General features: G+C 41.1%; 2 protein-coding genes across 4 annotated transcripts; both read left to right on the top strand.

Annotated features, from left to right (window-relative positions):
* Positions 1–1,713: 1,713 nt before the first annotated feature.
* On the top strand, positions 1,714–10,517 carry uba2 (ubiquitin-like modifier activating enzyme 2). The gene is made up of 17 exons (XM_071458015.1): positions 1,714–2,032; positions 3,338–3,421; positions 3,627–3,697; positions 3,822–3,886; positions 3,982–4,082; positions 4,278–4,399; positions 4,644–4,711; positions 4,844–4,965; positions 5,160–5,259; positions 5,444–5,595; positions 5,841–5,934; positions 6,117–6,229; positions 6,622–6,777; positions 7,039–7,135; positions 7,799–7,904; positions 8,012–8,154; positions 9,148–10,517. The coding sequence occupies exons 1-17, from the start codon at positions 1,892–1,894 to the stop codon at positions 9,360–9,362; spliced, it is 1,950 nt and encodes a 649-aa protein (XP_071314116.1). The 5' UTR covers positions 1,714–1,891; the 3' UTR covers positions 9,363–10,517.
* A 1,249-nt stretch (positions 10,518–11,766) lies between these two features.
* ca5a (carbonic anhydrase Va) lies at positions 11,767–24,891 on the top strand. 3 transcript variants are annotated; one of them, XM_071458033.1, is made up of 8 exons: positions 12,141–12,273; positions 16,136–16,167; positions 16,329–16,526; positions 17,499–17,617; positions 19,643–19,738; positions 19,949–20,011; positions 20,568–20,726; positions 21,345–24,891. In XM_071458033.1, the coding sequence occupies exons 1-8, from the start codon at positions 12,230–12,232 to the stop codon at positions 21,513–21,515; spliced, it is 882 nt and encodes a 293-aa protein (XP_071314134.1). In that variant the 5' UTR covers positions 12,141–12,229; the 3' UTR covers positions 21,516–24,891. The 3 variants fall into 3 exon arrangements, with proteins under 3 accessions (XP_071314142.1, XP_071314128.1, XP_071314134.1); XM_071458041.1 differs by lacking the exons at positions 16,136–16,167; positions 21,345–24,891 and adding an exon at positions 20,909–21,324 and having other exon boundaries at positions 11,767–12,273; XM_071458027.1 differs by lacking the exon at positions 16,136–16,167 and having other exon boundaries at positions 11,769–12,273.
* Positions 24,892–25,592: the final 701 nt, after the last annotated feature.

The raw sequence follows: 25,592 nt of genomic DNA, 5'->3' as shown, positions 1-25,592 counted from the left end.
GCATCCAGGTCTTATAATATAGCCATGCTTTCACCCACTGAACTACTTTCTGTTTACAAACTGTATCACAACCAATCACAGTAACTCCGCCCTCCTGGACTGCCGCTTGTGACGGTGGTTCTGGTTCCGCTCAGGTAGAGAACAGGTTCAAGTCTCACTGGGTCAAACTCACAGAGGCCGCAGAGCAGAACAAGGACCGCTGTGACAAGCTGCAGTTGGCGGGCAAGCTGTTAAACAGCTGACGGCGATTAGCATCGATTGAACTTTTAAAATTACATATCTAATTATGACTTTTTTAAGTGGAGCTTGGTGCTACTACCAAATAAACTATTGTAATGTGGTTGTATTTGCCACTGAACAGTGCCAGCTAGAATTAGGCATAGGGTGAAATAGGCTCATTTTCCATGGGACCAGTAAATACCACTTGAACCACAACCAAAAAATGTAAGGTTAAACACAACCTGTTTTAGGCTGAGAAATGTGGCATGAACATGTTTATGTTAGGTTAGCAGCAGAAGTTATTAAAGATGGACTCAAACTGTTAGCTGTAGCCACTATTAAATGTCACTTTTACTGGCTGTTCTCAAACTAGTCAATTTATATTGGTAAATTTTCAAACTTTTGTACTTACAGTATTAAATGGGTTTTAAATGGATGATTGATCAATCTGTTGTTAAGTCATTCTTCACTTATAAGGAAACTTTCAAATCTTTCCAGGATTCCTGTCAGCAGTACCTGCAGTGGTAGCTGTGTGCAGCCACCTTGGGAACAGATGGGCGCTTTCTGCATAACTTGCACGTGACTGAGTTAATAATGGTAAGTGAAATGAATTTTAATTAAAGATTTTACTCACTATTGTTTTGTGAAGAGCCTCAGACACTCTGAAATGGAATGTTTATTTCATTTAGTATAATTGTGTGTTTTCATAGGGATGCCAGAGTCCACCTCAGCCCAGTACCACAACTTATGGTCCCTGACAACCAGTAAATTGTTGGCATGACTACACCCCATACCTGTACGGACTCAAATTGGCGTCAAAAGAATTTTGAACTTGCAAATGTATTTGTAAATCAATGCAAGGTAACTTTTAAGAAGAGAACCACAGATAACTTATTACTATATGCAGTTGAGCTTGTAGCCATTTTGATAGCTTTGCAATGGTTAGAAGAAAACAGCAGAAATAATGGACTAATTGCATCCGATAGCTGGGCAACATTCACATGCATTAAATGTCTGAAATCACGTAGACAAGATCTTTTCGAAAAATACACCATTCAATAAATGAACTGCACAACAAGCAACTGATGGTGTGTGTTGTTTAGGTTCCTGCCCATGCAAAGATGCAAATTCTGCAAAGCTGAGGGTAACGCAATCATAAAGAGACAAATGCAAAAGTATGGCAAGAATACTGGGACATAAACAACACAGAAAGACATATATAATATTAAGAGATGGGCAGGAACTGAGAGGAAGAGGCAGTCATTCCCCTTGTCAGAATAGGAAATTCTGGACTTAATCAGGAATCATAAAAGGTAGATCTACAGGTAGATGTGCACACTGTGGTCATTCTGAATATGTTCAGCATGTGCAGCTGGAATGTAAATAAGTATCTAAGTAAAAGCGTTTTTTTGTTTTGTTTTGTTTTGTTTTTTTGTGTCCGCCAGTCTGTTGTTCCAAATTCCTGTCCGGGAGGTGGCGACAACGCACCTTGCAAGCTACTTTGCCAATCAAATCAGAAGAAGAACAAGTGGAAGCGGAAGTTGTGGAGTGACCCGGAAGTGGGTGGGACTTCGGTTCTAAAGAAGAAGAAGAAGAAGAAGAAGAAGAAGCTAGCCGCTAGCCTCTAGCCTCCCGGTGCTGCAGGCTCTAGTTGTGTCTCAAGCCGGTCGAAATGGTCCAACTGGTGGGTTCCCTCCGAAAAGAGCTGGCCGACTCCCTTTCCACCTGCAAGGTGCTGGTGGTGGGAGCGGGAGGGATCGGTTGCGAGCTGCTTAAGAACCTCGTCCTCACCGGCTTCAAAAACATCGAAGTGGTCCGTTACATTTATGTGTATATTGTGTGTGTGTGTGTGTGTGTGTTAGCTAGCTAGCTATCTGGCTATCATGCTAGTTCTTTGTGTTGCATACACTGCGCTTGGAGGTGTGCGGGCTCAGGCTAATTCCTGAGACGTGGCATCCAAAGGACTAAAACATACACATGTTTGCGCTGGTGTTGATGGTCTTATTGTCCCCGACTGCACAGCAACATGAACTAGCCCGGACATGATGTAGTAAAAATATGAACATTGCCGTAGCAATGTAGCAGGGGCATTTGGCGCCATTAACACTGCTAGGTTAGCCGACAGCTTTGTAATGTGACGGCTAGCTAGCTGGGTATGCCAACACAGGGACACTCAGACAACCTGTTATTTAGTTGTTAAATCTTACATTATATGCTTATAATATTTTCACGAGTTATAATAACGTTAGCGAGCAATAACGTTGCGTATGTTTTCTTAACACTTGTACGTGTGGTAAGAGAAATGGTTGTTTGGGTTTTCCAGACAGTCAGATGTTTACAGCTAGGCATGTCACTGGGTCCAGGGGTCCTGGAACAAGTCGCTTGTAAACAGAGAGACTGATACTGTTCACCGTGATTACTTTTTATTGCAAATGAGAGGGAAATGTATGTTTGACTGCTGGTGATGTTTTTAAATCAGATATACTCACTGAAATTTAAGATTACCAAGAAATACTTATAGTCGAGCAACCAACATGCTGGAACAACACATCTAAAGTAAGGCAACCAACAAGCAGAACTAATAAAATAAAACATCAGATAGTAAGGCTTTAAAGTCAACAAGTGGAATGAAAGTACAGTAGCTTGAGGGAAATTTGTAATTTACTCCATTTAAAATACAGACTGTACCTGAAACTAGAGATGAAAAAGATGTGCGGTAGTGTGGGGGCTTTAATAGTAGTAGTTTGTTGATGAATATCATGAAATGATTATTTTGTCAATTGTGTAGTTGATTGTTTTGACCAATATCTCACACTTGTGACCTTCACTTTGTAAAGGGGGTGTTTTTTTTTTTGTTTGTTTTTGTTTTTTTTTTTACAATCCTTAGTCATAACAAAAGCTACGAGTCAACTTCAGACAAATGTTACACTCCACTTGTGCTTTTATACAATACAGTGTTTGGTTGCCCCTCTTTGTTATTGTGTGCACCCGCCGGTATTGTTGAAATTAGATTAAAGTAAATGTCACTGAAGTTGTATTTGTGTGTGACAATTTGATTGTGTTTCATATATATTATGTAACATGTATACATGACTGACATTGCAATCGATTTTGGCAGATTGACTTGGACACAATCGATGTCAGCAACCTGAATCGTCAGTTCCTCTTTCAGAAAAAGCATGTTGGCAAGTCTAAAGCACAGGTATGTTAACATCAGGAAACTGACCCCTGCCACCAGTTGTAGTAAATCTTGTTTCAGCTCACACTGTGTCATGTAAAACACCTTGAAATATTTCTGCTTTCTGTAACACTTAACTGCAGATAAAATCATTATCTGGTGAGGTTTGTGCATTTCTTCTGCCTCCCTTCTTCTGCATTATTTACTCTGTTTCTTTGTTGATTTGTAGGTGGCCAAGGAGAGCGCGTTGCAGTTCTGTCCCAGTGCAAATATAACTGCCTACCATGACAGCGTCATGAAGTGAGTTTCTTTCTTTTTCTTGTCCCCTTCACTTACTTAATAAATTGAATCAGTCTTATCTGTACTTTCAATGTGGACCCGAGTGATCAACATGATTGTGATAGTCTTTTTATTCTTTCAACAGCCCTGACTACAACGTGGAGTTCTTCAGAAAGTTCATGCTGGTGATGAATGCTCTGGATAACCGAGGTATCCTCCCCTGACCCCAACCTTAAATGTTTTTTTTCTTCTAACTTCCAACACTTTAAATTATGAGGAAAATAAAACAACCTTTGTATCTGTAGCGGCCCGCAACCATGTGAACAGGATGTGTTTGGCAGCTGATATCCCTCTGATAGAGAGTGGCACAGCTGGTTACCTGGGGCAAGTCACCGTCATCAAGAAGGTAAGATTTGCACATGTGCATTTTGGTTATGCTAAAATTCAATTAATTACTATCCTATCCAGAATATATATTATTTCCCTGCGCATATATATGCAATGTAGTAGGACGGCGGTGAATATCATCTCATTTTGTACCTTTCGTCTTCTCTTTGTCCTTCTTTTATTTATTCCTGTCCAACCTCTCTTCCTTCCCCAGGGAATGACAGAGTGCTACGAGTGCCAACCTAAGCCTACCCAGAAGACCTTTCCAGGATGTACCATAAGAAACACACCATCTGAGCCCATACACTGCATTGTCTGGGCCAAGTATCTCTTCAAGTGAGAATCATTCACAACATGTCTAATTTCTAGCATCATTCAAGTGGACTAAAATGCAAACATATGCATATTGGACAGTAAATTGTCTCTAGACTGTCCCTGCACATGTTTAAGAAAACTAGCATTATTAATGGAGAATATATGAGATTATGCTGCAAATGTGATAAAGCATGAGAACACACCACCATCAAAACAATAGAAGTGAGTATTTGACTAATGGTCATGCATTGTCTGTCTGTCATAGTCAGCTATTTGGAGAAGAGGATGCAGATCAGGAGGTGTCACCTGACACAGCGGACCCAGAGGCTGCATGTAAGTGAGAGTGTTTCACAATATCTGATGAGTTATGTCTTCAGCTCTCATTTTCACTCCATTTTATAATAGAAATGCATGAATAGATAGAGAAATGTGCAATACAATGTGAAACCTGCGTCCTGTCCACAGGGAACCCTGAGGAGACGGCAGCTCGTGCCACAGCTTCAGAAAAGGACGGGGACATAAAGCGCATCTCCACCAAGGAATGGGCCCGGTCCACCGGCTACGACCCCATCAAACTCTTCAACAAGGTAACAGTCAGACAGTTGAACTTTCAGGGCTGATTGCACAAGTGTGTGGAAGATGCACTTTTTGTTCATATAGCAAGTGTGCAAAGATCGGTTTTACCGAACACACAGTACAGATTTTTAGAAGCAGTGTTTTAGTGTATCATCGGCACAAACAAAAAACGATAGAGTTGGTAATGATTGGCTTTCCTCACCAGCTTTTCAAAGACGATATCATGTACCTGCTGACCATGGACAAGCTGTGGAAAAAGAGGAAAGCTCCTACACCTCTGGACTGGCAGCAGCTAGAGAACAGTGGTATGTTTAAATATTTATTTCAGTTTCAGTATTTCAGTTGCTGGAGTTTTGACCTCTTTAAGACTTTTTCCTTTCCTCATGCACCTTGGAAGAAGGTGATGCTCTGCCCAAAACCTCTGCTTTGTGTGCATTTGTTTACCAGTATGTTCATCCATATTTCTGTTTGTTTCGTGCATATTTTCAGTGCGTCCTCAGGAAGAGACTCCAGGTTTAGGTTTGAAGGACCAGCAGGTTCTAGGTGTTTGGGGTTACTGCAAGCTCTTCCAGCACAGCGTGGAGACTCTCCGCTCACAGCTGCAGGAGAAGGGAGAGGGTGCCGAGCTGGTCTGGGACAAGGTAACGCACCAACTAACAGAAAGCTGGAGGGAATGTTTGCACACTTTGTGTAAAAGAAATCAGAGAAGACTTATAATGAATAAATGTTTCCTCCAGAAAACACTGAGAAATACTTTACATGCATATCTGTGTTTAAAAGAAAGGCTGCAAGTCTGAATTTGTTGATGATTTCAGGTTCACACAACCATAGTGAAAAGTTAATGACGCACAGATACATTTACTTCACTGTCTTCCCTTGTTGTCAGGATGACCCTCCAGCCATGGACTTTGTTACTGCAGCAGCAAACCTACGCATGCACATCTTCAGCATGAACATGAAGAGCCGCTTTGACGTAAAGTGTAAGATGGTTGTCTTTTCAACAGGAAACTGGTTCCACTTGATCCAAACTAGCTTTTAAAAATTTGCTGTGTTTTTATTTAGTGAACATATCATACACGGGCTAAATTAGTTTGGGATGTCTTAAATCCATGACATCACAGACAAATGTCACTAATGGCAGGTATGATTTGATTTCTTTCAGCCATGGCAGGGAACATCATCCCAGCTATTGCCACAACCAACGCTGTCATTGCTGGACTCATCGTGCTGGAGGGACTCAAGATCCTGTCAGGGGAACTGGAATCCTGTCGCACGGTTAGTTCAGCAACTATTGAGTATCAATAACTGACTAAACTAGTCCAGGTAGCCTTATGTTTCCAGTTCTCCAGGTGCTGAAAATGATAACTCAATGAACCATTTAAAGTGTTCAGGTTGTACTTATTTGGATGACTGTTTCCTTTTGTGTGACCAGTTAATGGTGGTAGTGTAATGTTTTCCAAGAGACTGTGGCTTCTATGTGCAGACTTCTATATCAGTCGAAGTCAATATATCATTGACTTCTGAGATAAATGTGAAAGAAATGTTGTTTGTTGATGCAGAAGTGTTTGCATAGTGTAAATTCAGTGAATGAAAGGTTCACAGTAACCAGGTCAATATCAGAACAAGCCAGCAGGGTTCAAATTGTTCTTTATTTGTCTCATCTCCAGATCTTCCTGAACAAGTGTCCCAACCTCAGGAAGAAGCTGCTGGTCCCATGTGTCCTGGACCCACCCAGCGCTAACTGCTATGTCTGCACCAGCAAACCTGAAGTCACAGTCAAACTCAATGTTCACAAAACCATGGTCCTCTCTCTGCAGGACAGGGTAATACGATAAGCTGCACCTACAACCTCCTGAACCCAAAGCTCTGTCACAATGAAAGTGAAGTTGGACGTTTGTTAAATCAGGAAATATGTGTATAATCTACATCCTCAGTGTATAGTTAGACATTAGTATAATGTTAGAGGGAGAGGTTGTTGTTGCTGTGTTAATGTTTCTGTGGACCCAAATGGTGTCATGTCGGGGTGAGATGTTTACTATTACCTTATTTACCTGTGGATTTAATACATTTGTATACATGTTTAGATCCTGAAGGAAAGGTTTGGCATGGTGGCTCCAGATGTTCAGATAGAAGATGGGAAAGGGACCATTCTCATCTCCTCAGAGGAAGGAGAGACAGAAGGTAAGGACAGGGGAGGGAATTTTGTTGAACACATGTTTTTAAGATGCTTGCTTTGAACTTTTTAACCATCTGTCTGTAAGAATCTTTTACACTTACTTTTGCTGAACTTAAAAAATGGCTTGTTGAAAATAGAGTGGAAAATGGGGACAAGAGGAGCTGCAATATAGACAGATGGAGAGACTGAGAAGATGACAAAGGGTAATTTAGACATGGGAGTAATGATTAAAAAAATAAGAGACCAATTAGTGTTAGTTTTTTGTGTCCTTGATGGTTTGAAGAAAATAAATACTGAAATACTGTGAGTCTCCATTTGGACAGGAGAGGGTGCTCTAATAGCATTTATCAACTGGTCTATAACTAAAATGTAACAGACAGTGCTTTCATACCCTACACACCCACATCTGAGAGAACATTGCTCAGTTTGAGTAATGAAACCATAAGAAAATTATATATAATATGTGTATGTTTATTTCAGAGTTGGGGCTAGATGAACATAAAAATCATGCTATTAAAAGTATATTGTGGTTTACTGTCTAAAACATTTGATGAATATGATTTGGTTTAGGGGGAATGGAAATGAATGAACTATTGTCCCTACATGTGTAGTACTACAAGCACATACTTGTTGTGAGGCATGAGTTAATACCCATCCTGTCTTCACAGCCAACAACAGCAAATTTCTTTCGGACTTTGGGATCCGTAATGGCAGCCGTCTGCAAGCTGATGACTTCCTGCAAGACTACACACTCCTCGTCAACGTTTTGCACACGTACGTCCCTCTTGTGTTTTTGCATGTGCCTGTGTATTTTGCTAAAATGAACCCACTACCGCTAAGTGAACCTGAAAATGAAATTTGTTGTCTGTTTTCACTGGCAGTGAGGAACTAGAGCGGGATGTGGAATTTGAGGTTGTAGGTGAGGCCCCAGACAAAGCTCCGCCCCCTCAGACTAACCAGGAGGAGGTTAACAGCATCACCAACGGTAACAAGGACTCCGCCCAGCCGTCCACCTCCTCTAAAGGTCAGCAGGAGGGAGAGAACTTTTTCATTTTTGTGAAATTTACGTCACAGTGATGCTGATTTTAGTTAAGTTCTGTCTGTGTATCTAAGTAGTGAATGAGAGGCACTGAGACTGGGGATGGGCAGGGATGTATGTGCTGTACTTTGTCATTGCCTTAGAGTGTGTGTTTACTAGCTTTCATCATTTGTGGTGATATCTGGATTCCTAAGTATCATGTGATGAAGATGATTGTAGATGTGAAACACTTGATTGAACTTGTTGTATAACAAGCTTAACATGTTTAGCAGGCTGCAGGTTCTCTGCTAAAGGCAGCTGCTCAGTCATTGTTAGACCAGTACTACACAACCTTTTGCATGTAAAAGAAAAGTATATGCAGCAAGTTTAGACCTGCAGATCAGCTGTACACGTCATCTGAAGAAGCCGCCTTGTTCATTTCATGAGGCCTCACAGTAATATAGCAAACAGTGTCGTCGAGCAAAAACATTGACCTTCGCCCAGTTTTTGCCACAGCACAGTGCAACTTTATGTGCATCTGACACGTCAAGTTCGTGCAAGTGCACATTCCAATTAGATGACAAAATGAACGGCATATTTCTATTAGGATAAAATTCCTGTTGCTTTGATAAGCAACAAAGTGTTTTACTGTATGATTTGTTTTATACTCATAGATTTGTTACTCAAATTGGACTTCTGGGATCATTTTTGTGCCTCAGTGACAGCGAGAGGCAGAGGCATATTGTTTTTGGGTTGTCTTTATGTACATCCCATTCTCCTGGATGAGATATCTCAGTAACGCCTTGAGGGAATGTCTTCAAATTTGGTACAAACATTAACCAGGACTCAAGGATGAACTGATTAGATTTTGGTGGTCAAAGGTTAATTATCAAAGGTCTCCTGTAGAGTTGTTTATTCTAAGTCTTAGTACTCCTGTCTTGTAGAAACAGTATCTTCTCTTTTGCCTGAGTATGAACCTTGTCGTCCTCCGTCTCTCAGCTCCGCCTCAGGACGATGACATCATGATTGTTGACTCTGATGAGGAGGAAGGGGTGTCATCCAGCTCTGCAGCTGCAGTGAGCAGCAGCAGCAAGCGGAAGCACTCGGACACAGAAACCGGCGAGACGTCCACCAAGCGTGCACGGACGGAGCAGTCAAGTTCAGCAGCTGCCTCCGCTGACAATGATGACGATGACATCATCGCTCTGGACTAACCTCTCCTCCGTGGTCTCCTAAAGGACTGAGAACTCTTTGCAAGCTTGTCATTTTGACTCAAGACCGTCAGTAGGCTTAAATAAAATGCCTCTTTTATGAAGAACAGTTTACTGCCCTGCTTTATCTTTCGTCACTCCCTCCCCCAAAACTCTGTTTGTTTGTGCTTTCATATCCCCCTGCTCTCCACATAATGCTGTAAATAGATTCTACACTTTAAAAGGTTTTGAAAAATACATGCAACTTCTTTTGTTATTTTTATCCATTCCTCGTCCTTATAAAATGCTTCTCTTGATGGTAAAAAAAAAAGTGCTTTTTTTTGTATTTTTTTATAAACGTACTGTATTTCTCATGCTATACAAGTCAGGGTGTTTTTTGTGCTTTGTGGTCAGGTTATAAAAGATTTAAAACCAAAACATTTTCTAAGGGAAGGGACAGTAAAAGACAGACAGTCCCAGGAGTCTGCAGTTTGTGGGACTCCAGCCACGGTGCCTGCCTGCAGGTGCTGTTGATGTCTGACTGGGTCGGTAAAGCACAGAGGCACACATGTGCTGTGGGGCGTTAGTTTGCTACCTCTTTTCTAGAACTAACATGTTTTGGCTGCATATACCTAACCATACCCTCCATAACACCGCTACAGTGAGGTGTCCAGCTCTTAGGGGATCAAAAAAAAGGTAATCAAACAGCCGTGGAGCAGCACAGTGGAGCTAACACGGCTCCCTGTGAAACTGCAATGACTGCACTGTATCCTGCAAAGGCTGACTAAGCACAAGTGGCTTAGACCCAGGCTAGTAGTAGTTTGATGTAAACATGTCACGGTGGGTTTTTATTACGATTAGTTGTTTGAGCAAAGAGGTTGCCAATTGTTTTAAGACGGTTAAAGACAATTCAGACAGAACCACAGATGGAGTGCAACCGGTCATTCTGTTTCATACTTCAGGGGTTAAACTTGATTGTGTGGCTGCAGTGTAATCCTGCTCTCAATTCATATAAGAACCACTCACACAGAGAGTAGGACTTGAGCACCTGCTGACTTCTCCAGTTAACCCCTGTGTCAGTGTCCATGATTTTATATTTCATTGTGATCTGACTTGTTCTTGAAAGACTGAGAGCCCTTTGGTCCGATTTGGTGAAGACAATAAAGTCAACAATGCAGACGTCTTGTTTCGTCTCCAAGTTTGTGCAAAGTTCGTGGAAATCCAGTCATTTTTAATATATTGCATATCCATTCAATTTAATCAAAATATTAAATTGAATATGTCAAGTACCTGATCTAAAACAAACGCACTAAAAGCACATACAGAAAGACGAGTTGTCTGTATGAGCCTGTTTTTGTTTAAGTGTGTCATCATCAGCAGATGAGTCTGTTTTTTCTTGGTGTTCGGTAAATATTTTGTGTTTAGGGATTAAAGTCTGACAGTCATGTGGTTGGCTCTGTACTGAGTGTGACATTCTTGGGAAGAGTGACCGTGATGCAACACCACACACACACACACACACACACACATCACTATACTGTAAACAAGCTCAGAAAATCTAGTTAGATAAGATAAATCTTCACTGTTGACCATGGTAAATTTGGTCAAAGTACAGAAAATGGATGAGACGCTGAAGAATTCTGTAACATTTGAAGGTCCTTTAACCAGATCATGTCCACAGGCTTCACAGCTGGCTCACTCATTCCAGGTAATGCACAGGTGAAATTAAATACATTAATAAATGCTCACTTCTATTTAGGTATCCCAACAAAACAAGCAGTGAGCCAGCAGCCACAGAAAATGAAATAAATGTAATGCAGCCTTTATTTAGGTTTAGGATTACAGCTGTGGTTTTCCTGCTGTGGTGTTTGGACAAACAGAAGCTGCAGTGCGTTCAGAAAGTACTCAGACCCCTACAACTGATTCCTTCACCAATCTACACTTACTACTCCAGAATGACAATGTATTAAAAGGAAAACTGAATTATTCAGTATTCAGACCCTTTGCTACGAGTTGAAATTTTGCTCAGGTGCCTCCCACTTCTCTTGCTCATCTTTGAGATGTTTCTACACCTGGATCAGAATGCACCTGTGGTAAATTGAATTAATTGGACATGATTTGGAAAAGGCACACACCTGTCTGTGTGAGGTCTCACAGCTTATAATGCAAAAAAAAACAAGCAGTTGTCTGATTGGAGATTTCTGTGTTTATATTATTGGAAATTGTTGGAAATGTTGGTTATGACGGTAAAAAAAAAAAAAAAATACACAGATATAAGCTCATTTATTGGTTGTCTCAGATGTTTTAAGCCTGTTTAGTCTCATCTTACATTGACGCAATGAGCTCCCAGCCCACCGCCATCATTATCGCTAACGCCCCTCAGAGGAGGCCGCTGATTGGTCAGCACTCCGGCCCCCACAGCCCCTCCCCTCCTGCTCAGCAAACGGCGGCTTCATTAACGGGTGTTTGCGTCCGACCGCACCGGCCGCAGGTAGACGTTCAGGTGGGCCGGCTGCCGGCTTTTTGCGGTCACGTTTTGAAATCGTGCGAAGCGAAGCGAAGGCCTGCCCTCTCCCCCGCCTCCGGGCAAACGGTAGGAGGGCAGAAACGAGAGGAAAGCGGTCGGACGACGGTGTTGTTGTTGTGAACGGGCTCATTGCTGACTGGGAGCTAACTTCTGTGGAGTCAAACCAGGCTAAACGCTTAGCTAACCGTTAGCTTTAGGTAAAACGACGCAACGGGAGACGTTACAGGCCGTTTGAGTGCTTCTTGTCGCCGTTAGGTTTGGTCAATATGGTGACTTTGTCATCTGTAATAAGACCCCTGGCTTCACAGCTGCGCCGACAGCTCGTCAGACACACCAGAAGTCATCGGATAACGCCGGTCAGAAGATGCAACCTCACGGCTTGCTCAAGCAAATTTGTGCTGTCGCAGAGTAAGTAAACCTGTTGTATAGCTGCGCATCGTGTCTCGTCTTTCCGGCTTGATCGACGCAGCTGTTCATTATCATTCAGCTTCAAATAGAAACATTTTAATCTCAGACACCAAGTGGTTTGGTTTTGGCATTCATTGCGCCTGTCGAAGCTGCCATTGTGGGTCACTCAGCATCAGTTAATGGTCACTTTTGTTGTCATCTGAAAAACGTGCACGGAGATGATTGGAAAGCTTGGACTGGAGTTTCCCCCAGCACTGGATTTGGATCAAACACTCCTGTTGACTCAGCTGTGTGTGAGAGTGACCTCAGGCTCCAGGTTTTCCAAACAAGTATCGATATGCCTGATCACTGCCTCATATAGGGGCCAGACGAAGCCCTTTGACCTAGATAGGGGCCTGTATGCTAAGCTACTATATAGTGTCAAGGAAGTTTTTTTTTTTTTTTTTTTTTTTGGGTTTCCAATTCTCTTTCAATTCCTGAAATGTCAAACACTTAAATCATTTTGTGCTTTTGTTGTCTCCATCTCATGTGTATTTCCTCACTGAGGTATGTTTGATCATGTGAAAGACTTTGGATAAAATGTTCATGTTCAAAATCATAACAGTGCAGTTATAACAAACACCTGTGACCATTACAAATATACTGCATGCAACATAAAGTGAATTTGCATGTTAGACCTCTGGTACAAGTCACTTCCTTTAATTCTGATGTGCTCTGTGGAATATTTTCAGACACCTGAGCTCATCTGACAAGTTGCAGCAATTTCCTCACCACACCCACTGCACTGAGCCATGTCTTGTTCACAATCTCATGCCAACTACAACCACAGGGTCAACATGGGGAAGAAAAAAAAAAAAAAAACAGTCCCATGCAGCAGAGCTTTTATGTTCAACCACAATAATAAACACATTACATGTTTAACTTTAACAAGCTTGTGGTACAGAGAGCTGTCTGGTCAAAGCTTTATGAAAGGGCTTTTGGGTCGTCTTTGAAGTGGTACACTAGAAATTGGGCTCCTTGTCACTGCATTGGCCTCCTCTTTGATCTGTTCTGCTCTATTTTTCTTTGTAAAGTGGCCTTTTCTGCTTACTCCATTCATCAGGGAAAAACATCCGACTCGCATGAAACTGTGAGTCATCATTTCAGCGTGACGCGTGCTGAAGGTTTGAGCACTCGGCTCCGTAAGTTGAGCCTCTCAGGAACAACCTCCAGCTCTCAGTGGGTCTAGTAGATCCAATTCACAGTGCCAAACATGAACATGAAGAAAGTACTGTCTGAAACCCTTAACTCAGGGAGCAGAAGTCCTTTGGAGGATCAGTTGTCCCAGATTACAGAATACGTGTTATTCCACTTTCTGTGATGTTATCTTGTCAGACAGACACTTTGTTTTATCTGCAGAGGTTTAGAGATAAACTCTTCTGTGGGTAGTCCAACAACCTAACTGTGAACAGTTTTAGTTGAAACTAATTTTTCAGTAAAACATATTTACAGTGAAAATGTGTGATTTACCCAGAGTAACTCTTTATGATGATGTTTTAGCCTATGCACTACAAATTCTGCATTACTGTTGATTGACCATTGTACTTTACATTACTGTCAAATTCTGACAGATTTTTTAATGTGTCCTCATACCTTTTGAAACAGCTACTGATTTCCATGTATTGTTGGGCATTATGATGTGTCGTATGGCACTAACCCAGTCCTGCTGCAAATGGGGTAGGATAGGTGTAAGAGTCCACTATTCAGCTCCTGAAGAGTTTTAGCTGCTCAGTTTCCAATGAGTAAGTATGGTCCCTTTTCCTGAGACATGCTGGACAGAACAAGCATTGGATCACAAGTAATGTTTTTTGCATTTACCTTGCTGCCAAACAGACGTACTATAGCCTTAATGCAGTATTCAGTCATGAAACTACTGAAAAACTGTACTATCTTAGCCAAGAATGTTTTTCCTGTATGGCAGTACCACAGTTGATGGATTAATGTACTTGTACTGACACAACCGTGATAATTACAATATACATTAACACAGCAATGTAATTAGATATGTCATATAGAAACTCAAATAAATTATATCCTTATTGCCAATCTATTGAAGTGGTTCTCAGAGTGAGATCTGGGGATCGTTGTTGGGGAAAGAATCTATTTTCTACTATATTTCCATCCACAAGCAACACAATGACAGAATGTATGACTATTTTGGTTATGGGTTTCAAACACTTTCAAACACAGATGGGGGACCCTTGTCCACTGTTATGTGTTGTTGCATGGTTATGCTGTGTGTACTTCCGGTCAGCACTTTCACAAGTTGATTTTCATACTATCCAGAGTTGAATGGAAACCAGCAACCTCCACAAGTGTAGGAAAAAACACATACATAAATTAATAACACTTTCTTTGGGGAGGTAAAGTGCACTGTAATTACAAGGGTTGATTTTTAAATAAAAGTTGTGTCTTGTGCTAAATTGGCTAAAGACAGACAATATTGTGCTACTAGAAACAAAGCTGTGTATGTCCAGCAGTCAGTACTGTTCCACATCCAGAGCAGCATCAAAGTGCCAGTACCTGTCTGGCATATTGGATCAGTACATCCCTCATCTTTGTGAGGCTTTTATTGTGAAGTACCTAAGAACATGCAATGTGTTTGTCACTGAGTTTAGTGTAACTTTGTTAGATTACTGTCTGTTAAACAATGGCTCAGCTATGTGACAATATATGGTCATGACTTCCTGTACCAGCATGGCACATTTGTGATTTAGTGTTAAAAAGTACAACTTAGAAACAAGAGGTGTGGTCTTTGAGTGGTCAAGAACTGTAGGGTACTGGTTAGTAGATTAGGCTTGTTTTTTTTTGTTATTTTGTGAGGAAAACTTGTAACGAGTAGAGGTTCAGCTATGTCAGCATCTTGCTCAAGGGCACCTCTGCAGGACATATGTTTATTGCTGATCCCTCTATGCTGGCTCCTGTAACTATTCTCATATACATACATGTTACTGACTTGTGTTAATGCAGAAGACTCAGCTGTTGTTTCAGAACTCAGACAGAGTGACAGAGTGGAACTGACATGCCACAAATCAGGACAAGCTTGCACTTTACAATTACCAAGTGAATGAGCACAGATAGTTTTAAAAGCAGTTATTGTGTGTCTGTGCAATAACAGAGTCAGGTGGCTACCTCCCCCAGGAGGAGCCAGTGAAATCTGATGAAGATGGAGGTCATCTCCCAGTCAGACCTGTTCAGCTTTGCTCACAGTGGAAACCTTAAGCCCTGTGCTGGATGAATAGAGAGAACAATACAATAAGCTGCTTTTGTGCCCTTTGACAACCACACTTGAAAGATTTTTTCTGTAGATCTTGTGCAGGAGAGGCTGGTGAACCATTTTAAGCTTAGCTTTTTTATTTTATTTTATTTTATTTTATAATTGGAAGATTTGTTTTTTTGGGTGGATTTCAAGGGTGAAGGAAAACAAAAAGGAGGGAGCCAGGGAAAGTGAGCAGCATTTCAGGTAATTAGAAGGCAGGTCCATTGACAGACGTTGGTCCAAGCTTGTGGTTTGACTGGCCAGAGGTCTTGGTCTGATTCCCCTGCTGTGGAGTGGAGCTGGGGGTATGCCAGGACATTCCGTGTGTCACTTTCTGTACAGCCGGCCCACTTCGCTCTTATTTTGTAATTTCCTTTTAGGAAAAAAAATGTAAGAGGACTAGAAGGAAGTACTGTTGCTCATTTGTTCCTTTTGATTCAGTTCCTTCAAACAGCTTGAGAAAGAAGGATTGTGTGTGTCTGTCTTGCACTGTCAGTGTAGTTTTTGAATTGTTTTTTATGAGGCAACTTAAATTTTTTTTTGTTTCAAAATGGACTGTCTGAGAATGAAGCAGGCAGCGGAGTACAACATGAAAAGTAGGTGTCAGCATTTTGTTCCCCACTTTTCTCTTTACTGTCGTACACAGAGAGCAGGAGCTGTGATTTAGATATGAATCTTTAAGATTTTAACTTGGTGATTTTTCTCTGATTTCCTTCCTCTGCTTCTTCTTCTCCTCTTCCTCTCTCCTCATCTCCAGTGCATCCCATGTGGCAGGGACCCCTCGCGGTACCCGGAGGTGATCGCCAGTCTCCCATTGACATTGTTGTACGGAAGAGTGTCTTTGATTCAGAGCTGAAGCCTCTGGTCACCGATTACAACCCAGAGACCTGCCAACAAATCTGGAATAACGGTTACTCCTTCCTGGTGGAGTATGATGACACTACAGACAAGTCCAGTGAGTTCTTCCTGTGTCTTCTTTATATAAGTATATATCTTGTCTTGAAAAGTATTTGAAGGCGTATTTATGTGTGAATCCACTCAGTTCTGCCAGTAATGGCCCTGTCGAGATCTAGCATGTAGAATTATGATTTGTTCTGTATAAGTTCCTCATTCTAGCAAGTCAGTAGTTTCTCTTTAAATGTGAGCAGACTTAGGGAAATCTCAGCAGGGGGAATGCATGTTTTGATCTACACAGGAGGATTATCTCCTTCTTCACCCCCCTCCCCTTAAGGAGCTCTCAGTCTGTAGGGAAAAGTAAAGCTGCTGGTAAAAACCACTGCCACATGGAACTGGTGATCGTCATGTGACTTGCATGTCTCTCCTGACCTTAAAAACTACTATGTAGTCTGTATTTAAAGTGTTGGTAATTTTGGTATAATTACTGGGCTCCACCAAAACACTTTCCAAACCATCATAATTCTAAACATAGGCCTCATTTGGTCAAATTACAATGTTTTAAAACTGAAATATTAACCACTTCATAGGTGTCACATGCTCTCAGCCTTTGTATTAAGAGCTAAGCCTGAGAGGACAAAAACAGGTTAATAATAGAAGAATGTGGACAAGGATATGACAAGGAGAAAAGAGATCAGGTTTTTTATTAACAGTAATATAAACAATTAAACAGTTTATGGGGGAAATAAAAAGTCATTGCTTTATTGTTGTTTTCAGCCTCTTGCTTCAATGTTTCCTGGATGTTTCTAAGTCGGGGTTACTGCCTAACAACCTGTTCCTCAGCAGCTGTCAGTGAAATAATTTCCTCCTTTAGAGGAGGAAATAATGACTTACTTTCAGAATTACTAGACAGTTATGATATGACCTGACTCCTCTCGAGGACTGGAATTTCAGTCTCTTAAAAGGAATGTGAAATCTGTATTTGTTGAAGTGTAACATACTGATCTACATTTCCTTTAACTTTCTGGTGTAGCGCTGAAAGGGGGCCCCCTGCAAGACAAATTCAGGCTGTGTCAGTTCCACTTCCACTGGGGTGAGAGCAACGCCTGGGGATCAGAGCACACCGTGGACAGGAGGCTGTTCCCCGCAGAGGTACTCTGCTGTAACAGGCGTACACTGACACAGACAGACACTGCATGAAACTTCAATTATTCTTGCTCTGGATTTTTGCAGGGATAAAAGTGGATCACATAAAAACACACAACCAGTTAAACACTGTACCATCAAAAACACCATGTATTTGTTAAAGTATGAAGATGGATTTTGGCACATGATGAAAGGAATGAAATATTTCTGTAATATTGTCAGGAACATAAAAGAGGAAAGAGAGGAAAATGAAATCTCCATTCTGTAAAGCTGTGAAAAAAATCCAATATAAACTGGACCAAGAATATCTCATTTTCTTTTTAATATTGTAGCAATGGTATACCGTTTGGGGAATGCTTTTATCTGGAGGGCCTCGCAATATTAGGGCGCTTATGGGGTGAACACAACAAGAGCACTTGAGATTGTAACACTTTCATATAGGAGGCTCACATAGGAGGTTTTATGTCCACATCCGTATCTTTCAGTCTTAAGTTGAATGGTGTGAAGTCACTGGTGAGATAGGATGCAAGATGATAAGAGATCCACCCAGTAGAGATTTTGCTGTATCATTATATCACTTCAAAGAGTAAGTATATACCAAATACCAAAGTGTGTTGCACCTGTAATAATACTCAGCAGTGACATCACAGTGTACACCCTTGAGTATTCTTGAATGTCGTTGCAGCATTGCTGGGAGGTTAAACCACTTGTAGGTCAGCAAAAGCAAGACTTGCTAATGGCTTTAACTGTCAGATGCTTCACAGGATTTTGGCATGAATGTGACAAAGTACCTTGATTTCTAAAACTGATATATCCATATTTGCCACACTGGCTGCTGGGCCACTTAAGCTAGAGCAGAAACAATTCATTAACTGAACTGGGCTGTAAAAGCACATCATACCAGTAACGTCAGTATCCTGTTGTGCACACCTTCTGTTGTTGCTTTAAAAATAACCCAACATACACACTGCTGGGTTAATGTCGCGTATTAAGTGCAGAGGCGCGCAGAGTCACAGTTGTGGCAGGTGTGTGTGTTCTATAGTGTGATCAAGGCACTGAATGGAAAAAGTCAGCTATGTAGAGCTTTAGAGAGCAGGTAATGGAGAGAGATATTCAGTCAGTCCTCTGCAATTACTTTCCACTTGACCAAATGTTTTCTTAAGGGTCGAAAGAAGAAATAGATGAAAACAAATCTAACACAGTGCTGTTTAAACAGTGTGGATGTTGACTTAGTTTGAAGTCCTTTTTCTTCCATTTGTGTGTCCTTGAAATGCCTGGAAAAATACTGAGAGCACTGTATTGATAACATCAAGTTTGGTGTAGAGCAGGCTTTATCCTGCTATATCCATAATGGAGTTTCTACTGTGCTGCATACTGCCAGATTCTTTGATCCATCTGTGTTCCTCTGTAAAGTCAAACCCAAACATGTAGGGTGTATTTGCCTCTCAGCAGGTGTGATTTGAGACTGGTACAGTTGTCCTGCCTCATGTTTGACCGCAGAATATCTATTTTTATGTTGTTCCATTAGCTTAAGCACACTTGCATAACAAGAGGTTCCACTGTGTGTGTGCATTTGTCTGCGTCCTCTGCCAAGCCCTTGTTGGTGGTGCTGGGAATGTGTCCATGTCATAGTTCTCATCACTCATCAGTCTCAGTGTGCAGAGGATCGAGTTACAGTCCTGACTGACAACTTTGTCTCGTCCTTATCAGTAGCTGAAGCGTTCAAGCAGTGTGTTCAAGCAGTGTGTGCAAATGTGAGTACGTGCAAATCATCGGCGCTGCTGTTATTAATTTGCAATAAGATGTATTTCAACACAAATTACGAAACACATCACAGTGAATTCAAAATAAGTCAGTTACATTAAGAAATGAAAGGAAGGCAAGAAAGAATCAGTGGGTCATTTGGAGAATAGAAGTACTGGGCCTGGAATCAGGACACAAGGGGTGAAAAGATCAAGGTTATGGGTTACAGTCTCTCACACACATACACATGGGTTCATGAATGGTATTCTGTACTGTGTGTGTCCCCAGCTCCACTTGGTCCACTGGAACTCTGACAAGTACAGTCTGTTTGAGGAGGCAGTGATGGAGGACAACGGACTGGCTGTAATCGGAGTCTTTCTTAAGGTACACATGTACGAGCGCACACACACACACACACACACACACACACACACACACACACACACACACACACACACACACACACACACACACACACTTGTTTGAACCTTTCTTCTGGTGCATCTGCAATGTGAACATGCACATTCTGCTGTGTGATGAATGTAAGCTTTGTACTGTGGGTACAATCCAGATTAATGTCTAATCCTTGTGTAGGTGGGGAAGAGACACGAGGGGCTGCAGAAACTGGTAGACGCCCTGCCTGCAATCAGACACAAGGTGAGTCCACATTCACACACACCACAACGCTGCTCTTTCTAAGATGGTGTGCTCATCTCTGAAATGTACTCATCAGCCTAGTGACCAAATAAATACACCGTAATACAGTCTGTTTTAAGTCTGCTACTGAATGGTAACTGCACTTCACTATAAGATAAGCACTCCTGCCCTCTGGTGGTTTAGTAGAGACACTACAGGTCAGGTCCAACAGGCTTCAGTGACAGGTGACAGATTATCTGTAGGTACCGATGGGCTGAACTGGATCTGGAACTAAAAATCCTTTAGACACATTCCTGTTTGTTACTGATATGAGTTATATAAAGTGTTTTTAATTAAAAAAGCCTTTCTGAAAATAGATCCATATATTCCTTTGAATTGCTATTTGAAGGTGACTGACTTAAAGTCATCATGTGTCCTTCTTTTACAATACTCGTTGTGTAACAATCATTTGACATACTTTATGTTGGGTAGTGATTAGATAGTAATTCGAGATAGCATTCAGGCACTTTAACTGATTGCTGTTTTTTGTGCTCTCTCTCTCTCTGGCCATCTGCAGGACAGTGTAGTTGAGTTTACCAGGTTCGACCCAGCCTGTCTGTTACCCAGCAACATTGACGACTACTGGACGTACCACGGCTCTCTGACAACACCTCCTCTGACTGAGTCGGTCACCTGGATTGTTATGAAGCAGCACATTGAAGTCAGCCATGATCAGGTATGTTTGTGTGTTTTAACCAAATATTTCTTCACTTTTGACGGGTTAGTAGTTTGGCTTTATACTTTTATTTAAAGTTACACTCATCAAATTTTTTATATCAACAATGAAGATATTGACTGAGTAATGTTTAAACTGTAACTTGTTGTAACCCACAAAAATTGTATTATCCAAATCTACAGCTCCATGGAGTGTTTTAGCCTCTTTTTGGTTTTCCTGGATGCAGAGTCTGCTCCCATCAACCTTGTGTCCAGATGCAGGAGGAAGCTGTTTTCTGATTAAAAAGCTTTAAAACACCTAAATGTTGGCCATACATTTGTCAGTTGGTCAGAAATACAACCTTAGATAACAAGCTAATGTTACTCTGTGTCTGTCCTCACTATTTTTTTTTTAATTGGTGCAGCTTTAGGTTTAGCTGAACTCCAGAAGGTGAAGGGTTATTCCGTTCTGTAGTGAAGCCAAACTGCAACAACCCAACCCCTCCAGGGTGTGCCCAATTAGTTGTACAATTAGCAAACTAGCATGACAGCATGTTTGACTATTACAAAGAAGGTCAAATGAATCAGCCTGTGCAGGTTGTGTAAAACCCTTCTTGACTCTCTGTTTCCCACCCTTCAGCTGGCGGTCTTCAGGAGCCTCCTGTTCACCTCAGCTGAGGAGGAGGTGCAGAAGAGTATGGTGAACAACTTCCGCGTGCAGCAGCCTCTGCGCGGTCGCACCGTCCGCTCCTCCTTCACTCCCTTCCTACAGGAGGCGCCATCAGCTGAAGGCGACAAGCACACCCACTAATGCTGCTGGACCCAGTACACACACCCTCTCACACAGTAACACACACAATGAACATCAACATACCCACAAACACTACTCTGTGAGCAAGTGTCTGTGTTCTCTCATTTGTCTTCATTCTGTCACAATACAATGTTGCTCATTGACATTTCGAGCAGAAACTATACTTTAAAGTTTCTTCAGAGGAACTTCATTTTTACTTCATGCTGTCCTCTCACAGAGCGAATTAATGATTAACTGCAAACAGTAAACAGTTTTACATGGAGGGTGTAGGGAGACTTCGGTTTCTGGGTTTTTAAGATTTTAATTTTCTTGACATTTTTCAGATTTTGGTTTGACTGTTTCAAACCAGTAACTAATAAGGGATGGTTGCTGATATATATAGTTTTAATGACTTTTATGAGAGTATATCATATTTATAATACATTTACAGCCTATTCAGTTACTGTACATGAGTTTGTACAGCTGCAGCTCTACAGCTGGAAGTAAGTCAATAACATTCAGTGCTACAGGAGCGTCTGCTCTGACGTCCTGGTGATAACGTTTTTCACCACATGGATGGTGGAGCTGCTGCCAGTTTACAGAACAGCAACCAAGAGATTTTAACCAACTGGAGCTATTACATTTTATCTTTCCAGTAGGATGCATTATTCATCTAATATCAAGTTTGTTTGTTTTTTTACCACAATATCACTTTTTTAAATCCATTATTGGTTGTGGGCTTTATCCTTGATTTTATCATTGAAACATTAGGAGGAATAGAATATGTTTTCTTCATCTGTTACAAAGAGATTATACTGTATATAGTACATCTGACATCCATCAACCTTTTTTTTTAGTTGTTTTTCTGGCATTTTTGCTTTTACTACAGAAGAAAGACACAGGAAAGGCAGGGGACAGACACAGGGGATTTCATGCACAGTGGCAAGGACCGAGCCTTAATACCAGGTGGGCCACTGGTGCCCCCCTCAGAAACTGTCTTACAGTACGTGAGGTCTAAAACTCCACTAAGCCTTGGTTCCTCCATCCAGAACCTATTAAATAAGTTATTAATACGCACAAACATGCCATGTTATGGTAGCACATTTACTGTAAGAAGAAATAAGCAGTTATCTTCCATTACTTACTGTAGTTGATACTACCATAACCACAGTGCCTTAGTTCTCTGTGTGACTCACTGCTGTTGGCAGAGTTTACAGAACAGAACAGAATGATCTGATCCACACCTGTTGTATTAAATGAAGTGGCTTCCTCGGCTAATGAGCTCAGGAACATCTTAAAGGAATTCAGTAAACCTTCCCCTGACTGAACTTCAAGGTCAACCGATTGAAATAGGTTTTGCTATATAGAAGGAACTGCTGTCCTCATTAGTCTGTTTGGTTTTATTGTTTTTCTTCTGTCTCTCATGTTTGTTTTTATTTGAGACGGAGGACTAAGATAAATCTGAGTAACAGATTAGGACAAATCACATTTTACTGTTTTGGGTTGGGAGAGTTTATAGAATTGTAGATCTCTTAACTGGTCGAAGCTGCTTCTATGTTTTTAAATTTCAAAATGAAGTCAAAAGCACAAAGGATGCTACCAAGAATAACTGTGGTAGCCCCGTGTATTAATACTGGGGTGACGCCTAAGGGATAGAAGGGTGACACTGTGGGACCAACTGTCTACAACAACCTGTGCAGCACCTCGCCTGTTCGCCTGACTGCCACTATTTGGGCTACTTAAGGTGTATTTGATGTACCTCATCCAGAGCTTTGAAAGCTCTAAACTTTGGAAAATGAAATGCTTATCATTGTATGATTTCTTTTTTTTTTTTTTTTTTTTTTTTTTAATTAATGCAGACTTTATTGTGACAACAATGCAAACACAGTACAGACAAGCAAGCTTATGCAACCTTGCATCATGTAAAGAAGTCTGACAGACCGCCTGCTTTGGCCATCTTCCAGCAGCAGAGGTGCTCTGTGTGCATCTTAACTATGCAGCATTATTATAAAGAGGGAGGTGGTTTGATGAGAAGACAGAGGAGAGACAGACAGATAGAAGGACAAGAGAAGGGACAGGGGGGAGGAGCACACACATAAGAAAGAACCTGTTCAGTGTCTTAGAAATGTCTGATGTAACATTGCACTACAAACCAGAAAACCACATCAAATCTACGTTTTCCACAAATCAAGCGTGAAGGTTTCCTCCATTGATGTACTGTTGAGTTGAGGCAGGGGTTCGAGGTCACAGTTGTCTTTATAATCCCACAGTAACAATACAACTGTCCAAACCGGCCCTCCATGTCTCTTTTGAAATAGCCACCCCACACCCCCCTTGCACAGACATCAGGCATACATACCCTGCTCCATCACCCCAGTGGGTCTTCCATCAGTTCCCCAGTTGAAGCCAGGCATGAACCTGCACTGAATAGACTGACTGAATATGTATTGAAAAGATGTGATGTGCACTGAGTGATGTTAATTCATTGTGAAGGCTGCAGATTCAGTACATACACAGTGAGGGGGCCACTGGGGGCAGGTTGAGAAGATTTTAGAAATGCAGAAAAGAAGAGCAATACTGGTGTGGGACTTGATTTTGATGTGTATCAGCAACACTTGAATGGATTGTTGAATGGTTGCCTTTTTTTTTTTTTTTTTTTTACAGACTATACAATACGTCCAATGTATTATACTGACATGGTGATAAGGGACCCAGGGCTGCAGTTCTCTTGTACAGCTGTGTTGTATTAATGTATTTAAATCATGCACCATGACCTGCCATCATATTTCCTGGATTTTTTTTTTCTTGAATGCAATTAATGGCAGTATATTCCAATATACAAATCTTAAGTCTGTGTCTTTATCTTGATTTGTTACTAGATGGTAAATAAATAAGATAACATGATGCTTTCTGTATAACAGTTACATCTTCAGGAGTTAAAAATCTTTGTTTTGCATTTTCATCTGCCTTAAATCACTGTCTGCCTTTCTAAGCATAAAAGTATAACAGAATGCTGCCATGCAGTTTTCTTCATGATGTTTTACACTCATCTTTCTATGCCTTCTGTAGCTCAGTGTGATGTTTTAGCAGGTGTATGTTATGTATGCTGTTCACTATATTTTAGCTGTTTATTTGTCCAGTGGGCAGCCAACATTCCTGCCCCACGGGGCACTACAAGGCCCCTCTCCCCTCCCAGCAAGTCTTGCTCCACCTGGATGGCTCCTTATGGACCCCTCTCCAGCTGTGCAACCAGGAAGTGTTTTTCTCCTAGTGACCCTCGGGGGGGAATGTAGAAAACCATCTAACAGTGTCACATGATTCAGATGTAAAGATGATTTTAAAGACATTAATAGATGTATAGTATAAATAAATTTAAAGATATGTGATGTAAAAAGGAGCTCTTTGTGTGTGTGTGTTTTTTTTTTTTTTTTTGTTTTTGTTTGGTCACCACTTTGTCTAAAAAAAAAAAACAGTCACATTGTGAGTCTTTCATGAACAAAGTCTGAAGTAGGCAGGGCTCATTTGGAAAAATGTGATTTGCACCAATTAGGATTTAGCAACATCTGGATCAAACGGAAGTGACAGTTTTGGGGTTTCTCACTTATCCTGGAACCACTGTGAATCAAATCTGATCCACTCACACCCACACACTGATTTAGAAGATTAGCTGAGTCTGAGTTTGATAGTGTTAAACTCTACATAAATAATAACTAAGTAGGTTTCCTCCCAGAATTAAACTTTGACTGTTACATTTTACATTTAGATGTTTATGTAAGTTTTATTCAACTTTCAATGCAAGTTTTCAGTGCTTTCTGTGCCCATAAAGATTATTCAACCACTAAAGATTTTACACGTTTTATTGTTTAAAAACACTGAATCTAAGTAGTGGCTTTTTTGACACAAACAGATCTCTAGGACACATCTAAGTCACCACTGGTGTAGCCAATGGGTTACAGTCACGTAGTGAAGGGATTTCTGTTAATCATAGTGGAAACACACCTGTATCTATGAGTTTTGACTTATGGTCAAAGGCACTGTAGCAAATCCCCTGCCATGAAGAAAAAAGAAGACTTTTCCATATCACTGAACCCTTATGCT

The sequence above is a fragment of the Trachinotus anak genome, unplaced genomic scaffold (genome assembly GCF_046630095.1).
Source record: "Trachinotus anak isolate AG129_WGS33_773 ecotype Australia unplaced genomic scaffold, CSIRO_AGI_Tana_v1 ptg000002l, whole genome shotgun sequence".
Taxonomy (NCBI): domain Eukaryota; kingdom Metazoa; phylum Chordata; class Actinopteri; order Carangiformes; family Carangidae; genus Trachinotus; species Trachinotus anak.
This window is presented reverse-complemented; position numbering and strand designations above follow the sequence as displayed.

Excerpts from the sequence above, each read along its gene's own strand:
- uba2 (XM_071458015.1), top strand. The coding sequence starts at position 1,892 with ATGGTCCAACTGGTGGGTTCCCTCCGAAAAGAGCTGGCCGACTCCCTT. Across the intron at positions 5,596-5,840 it reads CCGAGCTGGTCTGGGACAAG|GATGACCCTCCAGCCATGGA; the intron begins GTAACGCACCAA and ends CCTTGTTGTCAG. Across the intron at positions 7,136-7,798 it reads AGAGGAAGGAGAGACAGAAG|CCAACAACAGCAAATTTCTT; the intron begins GTAAGGACAGGG and ends CTGTCTTCACAG.
- ca5a (XM_071458027.1), top strand. The coding sequence starts at position 12,132 with ATGGTGACTTTGTCATCTGTAATAAGACCCCTGGCTTCACAGCTGCGC. Across the intron at positions 12,274-16,328 it reads CAAATTTGTGCTGTCGCAGA|TGCATCCCATGTGGCAGGGA; the intron begins GTAAGTAAACCT and ends CCTCATCTCCAG. Across the intron at positions 20,727-21,344 it reads TTGAAGTCAGCCATGATCAG|CTGGCGGTCTTCAGGAGCCT; the intron begins GTATGTTTGTGT and ends CCCACCCTTCAG.